Consider the following 10,413-nt stretch of genomic DNA (forward strand, 5'->3'; position numbering starts at 1 on the left):
GGGGGACACTGACTCTGGTTACAATTATAAATATGAATTGTCTCTAACGTTCCCAAAGGGACAGCACCCCTATCCCGGAAGTGCTCTCAGTTGACCTTCTGATGAACCCGCGCCTTCGAGTCAGAGCCGGACGTCCCGCCTTTCCCCGGCTGTGACTGGTGGGTGAGCCATGAGGCTCGGTGTTGGATTGGTTGGAGCGGGTGTCAGACAGCAGCAGCTTGGCGAAGTCTTGCTGCAGCTTCCCATTGTCCAGCTGAGACTGTGTGAGAGGCACTGAGAGAAGCAGCTTGTCAGACCAGCTGGACAGCCTGCTGCAGCTGAGGTCTGGGATGGAGCTATTCTCAAATAATCCACAGTTTGCACACTGACTGACATCTGCTGCTCCATAGTTCACTGTATTCATCACACCTCTCCTTAAACAGGCAAGACCCTATTGCTCCGACACTTTCACATCATGTCTGTTGCTAAGTTTGCCTTTGTTCGATTCCTTGATGATGAAGAATGTCGAATTGTACGCATTGCAGACGACATCAAACATTTTGATCCATTGGATCATCATGAATCTAAAATCTACATGGTGCGGCGAAGCTGGCCAGGGCACTGGGATTCCGGGAAGGAAAACAATGGTGAGTTTTCCAAAGGTTCAATCCTCAATGCTCGCAGGTACATTTTGAAGCTATTTGGGGCATTTAGCTTGTCCCCAAAAGGCTAAAGAACATTTCTGAATCTTAAATTAATGTGATACAATGCCCTGAATAACTAGCTTGATGAGTTCTGTAAAATCTAAATAGAATGTGTTACGACGTGGAGGTTGTTCCCCTTTTGAGACATAACTTCGAATCCCCCAAAGAGGAATACCTCGCCTTGTAATCTGCTGGAAGTGTGTGGGAAGGTGTGAACTATTCTTCAGTAACTTTCAGTGGTTAACTAACAGAAACAGCTGACACTTTAAAATTAACACAACAATTTATTTATTTTATTAACAAGGAACTTTAACTAAACAAGTAATATACCGAATAAAATAAGATTCTACTGGAATGCTGTTCAAATAAATACAATATCCATTCATTAACCAAAAAAAGTAATAACAGAATTTAGTCACACTCAAAAAAATATATACAACTGGGTTTTGGGTCTTTCGGAACCTTCTGGAGTTTCTCGGTTGATTTCTCTGGCTGTAAGTTCTTTTTGATTTGGTAATTTTCGCTGGTTAGGTGCTGCATTCTCTTAAGAGATATCTGAGGCTGGAGACTTGAGAGGTGGCAGTTCCTATCTTGTTTTTCCCCCTTGCTCTCTTTTACACCTGTGATAACCTGTCACTTTTCATACAATAGGATTGGTCTGATTTTGTCAACACCATCAAGTTCAAATCTTATAGGTTCCTGGTAGCTGAGTGCCTGCTATAAATTGATAGGCTGAATTCAAAACATTCAAATGCCTGAAGCCGGTTACCGAGGCAATCCTGCTGCCTGGCCTTTGATACAAATGTGTCAGTCTGGGACCCCATATGCACCTGCATTTTAAACCTCTAAGTGCTGGAACAAAACACCAGCTTTTAAAGGGACACCACAATGTTTTTTTCCCTCTACCATTTTTAACGTCTTTATCAACACCAAATTCCAACTTCGCAAACCCAACTTTGCAACAAATGTCATTTTCTGGGTGATCAGTGAAGTATATGTAACTTTGATCTGATCTTGCTCTGTGCCATAGACTCACATGAAACAATCAGACAGAAAGCATTTAGTGGCCCAAGGTCCAGGATGCCAAATGTGTGCCCCACTCTCAAGATGGACATTGACAGTGGTGATGATCTTCCTTGCACATCTCCGGTAAGGACAGAGAGGCAACTCAAGAATGTAAATGTAACCAGAGTAAATGTTCTCCAGTTAAGTAGTGATTTTCATTGCAAATAGCATACCAAATCCTCAATCAAAGCTACATGATCATTGTAATTTCACATGTTCCAAATCTTTATGACCTTCTCTCTGACAGAAAAGCAAGTCTGCTCAAACAAAGGTGAGCCCAGACTGTCAGGTCTCAGCCATCACGAACGAGTGGATCACGGAAACGGACGAGGAGGATTTGGATCAGAGCACAACTCCAGCTTTCCAGTCCCAGGAGCTGGCCAAGGATGAGACAATCAGGAAGTTGAAAGAAGAGAGGGCAGCCCTCCAGCAGAAGCTGCAGAGGCTCGAAACTCTCAACTTCAAGCTCCAAGAGGAAATCGTTGCACTCTCAAAAAAGGGTAGCGTCCTTATTTAGATCACTTATTTGACAATGGCGCAATGTACCTCCCTTTTGGTGACTTATGCAGCATCACTCTGACCGGGAACAGATGACAACAGTTGTGCAATGGCTTCCTTCAAATGAAATATTTGACTGATCCTGATTATTTTTCATCATTGTTTCAGCAAGACTGTCGGACAGGCCTGACGATGCACCAACACCCCCCAAGCAGAGTCGAACCCCAATGTTGACTGAACAAGGAGAGACAACCAGCAATCAACTGTACACTCCAGTTGATGGCAAGGTAATGATTCTTAATTTTCAAAGCATTTGGAAATCATTGTTGGTTTACGCAAGCGTCCTTCTTGAAGTGAAGATGAATCATAACATTCAATGAGACTTGAATCACGGGGTAGTCTGTCCTGCCATAGCGGCTGTCTTATTTTCCAAGTTTTAGATTTAGGATACTGAAGATGTCCTCAATTTACTTGTAGGTGCAATTGTTAGGTGGCATTGAGATCTCCGAGAAAGAGTGGTGTACTGTCAACAGCCAAAGGACGAATTCACTATTCGTCAAGTCTCTGGCTGTTGCTATCTGGGGGAGCACCACGCTCCGGGACAGGTCGGTCTGCGGGAGAGTGTGCCCACGGTTTATCCACACTGCAGGTACTCCTCCGAAGGCTAAACCTCCACTCTCACCAAGGAAGTTGAATGCAGTCAAAGGTAACAATTCACAAACCCTTCTTAAATTGTTGTCGCCATTTCTGCTGTGACTTTAAGGATTAAAGTAATACCTTGCTTTTCTTTATTTTCTTTCCTCCCCACTTTATATTGTGGCAGCGTGTTTCACCCAGCACCTCAATGCCCAGGGGTTAAGTGCGGAGGCTGTGGCAAGCGAGGTCAGAAAGATGAATAATTACATCACGGAGAAAATCCAAGACCTCAATCGGGCTGAAATCTGGCAAATTCCCCCGTAGCGTCAATCATGTTTAACTTTGTGTGAGTTTGCATTTTATCTGCAATGAAACTGTTTTTAATTTTTCTGTTATGTCGTTGCTTTTCTTGTATCTCAATAAAATTTGAAATTTACAAACTAGTTAAATTGCCATTTCCAGTTTAGAGAGTTGTCACCCAGCTGTTCAAAATGTCTTAACTTGCCCAAACTACCTTTCATATCACATCTTCACTCTCCCGTCATATTCCCATAATCCTTGATTCCCTAACTCATTAAAAGTCTGTTTATCTCACCCTTTAAGTTTATTTATTAATCATAAATAGGCTTACATTAACACGGCAATGAAGTTACTGTGAAAATCCCCTAGTCGCCACACTCCGGCGCCTGTTCGGGTACATTGAGGGAGAATTTAGCACGGCCAATCCACCTAACCAGCACACCTTTCGACTGTGGGAGGAAACCGGAGCACCCGGAGGAAACCCACATAGAGACAAGGAGAACATGCAGACGCCACACAGACAGTGACCCGAACCTGGGTCCATGGCACTGTGAGGCAGCAGTGCTAACCACCCATACTTAAGTATACTTAACGTAAACATACAGAATGTATTTAATGACCCAGCCTCTACAGCTCTCTGCAGTAAAGAATTCCACAGATTCACTACCCTCGGAGAGAAGAAATTCCTCCTCATCTCTGTCTTCACTGGGTGACCCCTTTATTCTGAGATGATGCCCTCTGGTCCCAGACTCTCCCACAAGGGGAAACAACCTCTCAGCATCGACCCTGTCAAGCCTCCTGAGAATCCTATGTCTCAATAAGGTCACCTCTCGTTCTTCTAAACCCCAAAGAGTACAGACCCAACCTACTTAATCTTTCCTCATAAGAAAATCCCTCCATACCCAGGATCAACCTGGTGAACCTTCTCTGGACTGCCTCCAATGCCAGTATATCTTTCCTTAAATAGGGGGACCAAAACTGTTCATGGTATTCCAGGTGTGTGTGGATTGCAGAAAACATAAATACCAATAGAATTTGGAAATAAATTGTTACAAGCTCCCAAATTGCAGTTAGAATCCCTACAGTGCAGAAGGAGGCCATTCAGCCCATCAAGTCTGCACAGACCACAATCTTATCCAGGCCCTATTCCCATAACCCCACATATTTACTCTGCTAATCCCGACACTAGCTTAATTTAGATGGCCAATCCACCTAACCCGCACATCTTTGGACTGTGGGAGGAAACCAGAGCACCCAGAGGAAACCCACACAGACACGGGGAGAACGTGCAGACTCCACACAGACAGTGACCCAAGGCCGGAATTGAACCTGGGAATCATAGCACTGTGAGGCAGCAGTGCTAACCACTGTACCAAGCTAGTTCTAGTGTCTTTATTGAACTGAATGTATTGTAGCTGCCTCCACACATTCCCTGATATGGAGATGCCAGTGTTGGACTGGGGTGGACAAGCACAGGTTATAGTCCAATGGGTTTATTTGAAATCTCAAGCTTTCAGAGTGCTGCTCCTTCCTCGGGTGAAGTGGAATGATGTGCGCAGACACAGAATATATAGGCGGAGTGATGATAGCCCAACACTAAAAGCTAATCAAGAGTGTCAATGGATAAGTACAGACAGTGTAGGCCGGCTGAATCCTGGCAAAGGAGCAGCACTCCGAAAGCTTGCGATTTCAAATAAACCTGTTAGACTATAACCTGGTGTCATGTGACCTCCCATCACATTCCCTCATGGCAGAGGTCACATGACTATAGCATCAAGGTAGGACATGCAATAGTGATTGCATTTCAAAATCCATATAGCCCCCTTTCCGAACCGCAGAAATGTCACCTGCACTGTCACGTGCAACGCTAGACCACAACTCTTCTGCATTAAATTATTCTAATTTGTCCCCACAACTGCATTGCAAACACACTCGTTACATTGTGCAAGTCTCTTAATGGTACACGTCGGCATTGGCTGTTGGGATGATGTTGCTTCCCTGGGGATTGTCATTCCTGTGGCACTTGTTGCCATGGTAATTGTTGTTCCTTTGGATTGTCGAGGACAGGTGCACAGTGACTAATGCACAAGGACACTCGCTGAGTATCCATCTCTCAATTTACACCCATTCAATTCATAATCTGCCTTCCTATTATTGTTACCAAAGTGAATAACCTCATATTTATCCACATGATACTGCATCTGCCATACAGATACCCACTCACTCAGCCTGTCCAAATCACACTGAAGCATCTCTGCATCCTCCTCACAGCTCACCCTCCCACCCAACTTTGTATCATCTGCAAATTTGGAGGTCATACATTCAGTTCCCTCTTCCAAATCATTAATATATAATGTGAACGGTTGTGATCCTAGCACAGATTTCTGCAGAACCCCACTAGTCACTGACTGCCAATCAGAAAAAGATCCATTTATACCAACTCTTTGCTTCCTATCTGCTAACCAGCTTTCTATCCATCTCAAGACATTACCTGCAATCCCATGCGCTTTAACTTTACATAGGAGTCTATTATGTGAGACCTTGTCAAAAGCCTTCTGAATGTCTAAATAAACCACATCCATTGGTTCTCCTCGGTCAACTCTACTAATTACATCCTCAAAAATAACCGATAGATTAATAGAATCTTACAGTGCAGAAGGAGGCCATTTGGCCCATCGAGTCTGCATCGACCACAATCCCACCCAGGCCCTATCCCCATAACCTTACCTATTTACCCTGCGAATCCACCTGACACTAAGACGCAATTTAGCATAACCAATCAACCTAACCAGCACGTCTTTTGGACTGTGGGAGGAAACCGGAGCACCCGGAGGGAACCCACGCGGGGAGAATGTGCAGTCTCCACACAGACAGTGAAGCAAGGCTGGAATTGAACCCAGGTCCCTGGCGCTGTGAGGCAGCGGTGCTAACCACTGTGCCACCGTGCTCCTAATGAGTTCCTGCCAAAGTGAAGAGGTCTACCCTCAGCTTCATGCGTGGTCTGTCTGGGGTGTCATATCTTATCAATGGCTCTCTTGCTTGTTCAGCTGGCACATGTTACAAGCACTGGTTAAAAAGAAAAAGGAGGCTTATGTTCGGATGAGACGTGAGCACTCGGGTAGTGCACTAGAAAGCTTTAGATTGGCTAAGAGGGAGTTGAAGAGCGAGCTTAGAAGGGCTAAAAGGGGACATGAGAAGACTTTGGCGGATAGGGTTAAAGAGAATCCTAAGGCGTTCTATAGGTATGTCAAGAACAGAAGGTTGGTTAGGGCAAGTTTAGGGCCAGTTATAGATGGCAGAGGGAAGTTATGTGTGGAACCGGAGGAGATTGGTGAAGCATTGAACCAATATTTCTCTTCGGTGTTCACGCAAGGGGACATGAATATAGCTGAGGAGGACACTGGGTTGCAAGGGAGTAGAATAGACAGTATTACAGTTGATAAGGAGGATGTGCAGGATATTCTGGAGGGTCTGAAAATAGATAAATCCCCTGGTCCGGATGGGATTTATCCAAGGATTCTCTGGGAGGCAAGAGAAGTGATTGCAGAGCCTCTGGCTCTGATCTTCAGGTCGTCGTTGGCCTCTGGTATAGTACCAGAAGATTGGAGGTTAGCGAATGTTGTCCCATTGTTTAAGAAGGGGAACAGAGACTTCCCCGGGAATTATAGACCGGTGAGTCTCACTTCTGTTGTCGGCAAGATGTTGGAAAAAATTATAAGGGATAGGATTTATAGTTATTTGGAGAGTAATGAATTGATAGGTGATAGTCAGCATGGTTTTGTGACAGGTAGGTCGTGCCTTACTAACCTTATTGAGTTTTTTGAGAAAGTGACCAAGGAGGTGGATGGGGGCAAGGCAGTGGACGTGGTATATATGGATTTTAGTAAGGCGTTTGATAAGGTTCACCATGGTAGGCTTCTGCAGAAAATGCAGATGTATGGGATTGGGGGTGATCTAGGAAATTGGATCAGGAATTGGCTAGCGGATAGGAAACAGAGGGTGGTGGTTGATAGTAAATATTCATCATGGAGTGCGGTTACAAGTGGTGTACCTCAGGGATCTGTTTTGGGGCCACTGCTGTTTGTAATATTTATTAATGATCTGGATGAGGGTATAGTTGGGTGGATTAGCAAATTTGCTGATGACACCAAAGTCGGTGGTGTGGTAGACAGTGAGGAAGGGTGTCGTAGTTTGCAGGAAGACTTAGACAGGTTGCAAAGTTGGGCCGAGAGGTGGCGGATGGAGTTTAATGCGGAGAAGTGTGAGGTAATTCACTTTGGTAGGAATAACAGATGTGTTGAGTATAGGGCTAACGGGAGGACTTTGAATAGTGTGGAGGAGCAGAGGGATCTAGGTGTATGTGTGCATAGATCCCTGAAAGTTGGGAATCAAGTAGATAAGGTTGTTAAGAAGGCATATGGTGTCTTGGCGTTTATTGGTAGGGGGATTAAATTTAGGAGTCGTAGCGTTATGTTGCAACTGTACACAACTCTGGTGCGGCCGCACTTGGAGTACTGTGTGCAGTTCTGGTCCCCACATTACAGGAAGGATGTGGAGGCTTTGGAGAGGGTGCAGAGGAGGTTTACCAGGATGTTGCCTGGTATGGAGGGGAGATCCTATGAGGAGAGGCTGAGGGATTTGGGATTGTTTTCGCTGGAAAGGCGGCGGCTAAGAGGGGATCTTATTGAAACATATAAGATGATTAGAGGTTTAGATAGGGTGGATAGTGATAGCCTTTTTCCTCTGATGGAGAAATCCAGCACGAGGGGGCATGGCTTTAAATTGAGGGGGGGTAGTTATAGAACCGATGTCAGGGGTAGGTTCTTTACCCAGAGGGTGGTGAGGGATTGGAATGCCCTGCCAGCATCAGTAGTAAATGCGCCTAGTTTGGGGGCGTTTAAGAGATCCGTAGATAGGTTCATGGACGAAAAGAAATTGGTTTAGGTTGGAGGGTCACAGTTTTTTTTTAACTGGTCGGTGCAACATCGTGGGCCGAAGGGCCTGTTCTGCGCTGTAATGTTCTATGTTCTATGTTCTATGTTCTAAATGGTCTTTTATTTCATTGCTCATGTTTGGCCAGTGGAGGACTTTTCTTGCCTTCCTCAGACTCGACTCAATCCCTTGATGGCTTGCATGGCCATGTTTCAGCATCTCTCTCATCTCCTTTGGACTAGATGCCATCTTGGGTTGTCAGTTCATCTTAGTATAACCTAACGTGCTCCTGTGGCCAATGATGTGTCTGAGATGCTCTCAGGTTATCCTTTCATCTCTGCTGCTAGCCTTGGCTTCTCTTCCAGCTTTTTAAGACTCAATCTCAGTTGCACTTCTGGCACCATGTTACAAGCTCAAAGGCAACAATCTTTCTGATGTAATGTCTTTATTGAACAGAATGCAAGGTGACTGCCTGCCTCTCATGGCAGAGGTCATGTGACTATGGCAAGCCAGCTAGGACATGTGATAATGACTGCATTTCAAAATCCAAACAGCGGCAAGGCTGACTTGCATTCCCATCACTAATTACCCGCGAGAAGTTGGAGGGAGTGATTTTCCTGAACCAATGCACACCATACTGTGGATGTAAACCCACAAAGCTGTTTGGGACGGAGTTGCAGGATTTTGACCTAGTCACAACTGAAGGAAGACAGAAGTATTTCCAAGTGTGTATTGTGTGAGACCTAGAGGTCAGAGTGTTTCTATGCACCTGCTGTGTTTTTAGAATACTCATTCATGGGATGTGGACTTCGCTGGCTAAGTCAGCATTTATTGCCCACCCCTAATTGCCCCTTGAGAAGGTGGTGGGTGAGCTGCCTTCTTGAACCATCGCAATTCATGTGATGTAGGTACACCCGCAGTGCTGTTAGGGAGGGAGTTCCAGGATTGTTATTGGACATCAGTCAGTCTTTTGATTTGGTTTGATTTGATTTATTATTGACACATGTATTAGTATACAGTGAAAAGTATTGTTTCTTGTGCACTATACAGACAAAGCATACCATTCATAGAGAAGGAAAGGAGAGAGTTGAGAATGTAGTGTTCTAGTCATAGCTAGGATGTAGAGAAAGATCAACTTAGTACGAGGTAGGTCCATTCAAAAGTCTGACAACAGCAGGGAAGAAGCTGTTTTTGAGTCGATTGGTACGTGACCTCAGACTTTTATATCTTTTTCCCGACGGAAGAAGGTGGAAGAGAGAATGTCCGGGGTGTGTGGTGTCCTTGATTATGCCGGCTGCTTTGCTGAGGCAGCAGGAAGTGTAGACAGAGTCAGTGGATGGGAGGCTGGTTTGCGTGATGGACTGGGCTACATTTACGACCTTTTGTAGTTTCTTGTGGTCTTGGGCAGAGCAGGAGCCATACCAAGCTGTGGTACATCTAGAAAGGATGCTTTCTATGGTGTATCTGTAAAAGTTGGTGACAGTCGTAGCTGACATGCCAAATTTCCTCAGTCTTCTGAGAAAGTAGAGGCGTTGATGGGCTTTCTTAACTATAGTGTTGGCATGGAGGAACCAGGACAGGTTGTTAGTGATCTGGACACCTAGAAACTTGAAGCTCTCGATCATTTCCACTTCATCCCCATTTTTTCTCAGATATAAGCTGTTGCTTAATAGTCTCTTTTCTTTGATTGGACAGATAATAATGCAACATGGCACAGTCAGACCGACCGAAATAAGTTAGTGTCTGTGGCAAGCTGATGTCCCGTTTGACCAGCATTGAGGAAGTCGATGATAATGGGAAATCACGATGATTTGGATCCTGTTTTTCTACACGAAATGTCACGAATACAGAAACACATATCAATAGGTCCACAAGAGTGAAAATGATCAATTATTATTAAAAGAAAATTCTGAAACCGCGTGGTATTTTCAGATCACTACAGTAAGATTACAGCTTTCAGCCATGTTACTGGTTGAGGAATGATTAAGATTATCTCCAGGATTGTCAGATTTCTCCATTTTGTTTGTATCTGTGTCAAAACTATTGAAGGAATTTCTTTGTTGAAGAGGCTGCAGCTAATCTTTGATTTGATTGATTTATTATTGACACGTATTAACATACAGTGAAAAGTATTGTTTCTTGCACACTATACAGACAAAACATACCATTCATAGAGAAGGAAACGAGAGAGTGCAGAATGTAGTGTTACAGTCATAGTCAGGGTAAGTCCATTCAAAAGTCTGATGCCAGCAGGGAAGAAGCTGTTCTCGAGTCGGTTGGTACATGACCTCAGACTTTT

The 10,413-nt window shown here is 44.4% G+C and overlaps 1 protein-coding gene across 1 annotated transcript; it reads left to right on the forward strand.

Moving 5' to 3' along the window:
* Window positions 1–231: 231 nt before the first annotated feature.
* Window positions 232–10,191, forward strand: LOC144489645 (uncharacterized). The gene is made up of 7 exons (XM_078207502.1): window positions 232–626; window positions 1,714–1,832; window positions 1,996–2,248; window positions 2,415–2,533; window positions 2,724–2,952; window positions 3,070–3,228; window positions 9,810–10,191. Exons 1-6 carry the CDS (start codon window positions 455–457, stop codon window positions 3,204–3,206), a joined length of 1,029 nt encoding a protein of 342 aa, XP_078063628.1. The 5' UTR covers window positions 232–454; the 3' UTR covers window positions 3,207–3,228; window positions 9,810–10,191.
* Window positions 10,192–10,413: the final 222 nt, after the last annotated feature.

This window comes from Mustelus asterias, unplaced genomic scaffold (genome assembly GCF_964213995.1).
Source record: "Mustelus asterias unplaced genomic scaffold, sMusAst1.hap1.1 HAP1_SCAFFOLD_2389, whole genome shotgun sequence".
Taxonomy (NCBI): Eukaryota; Metazoa; Chordata; class Chondrichthyes; order Carcharhiniformes; family Triakidae; genus Mustelus; species Mustelus asterias.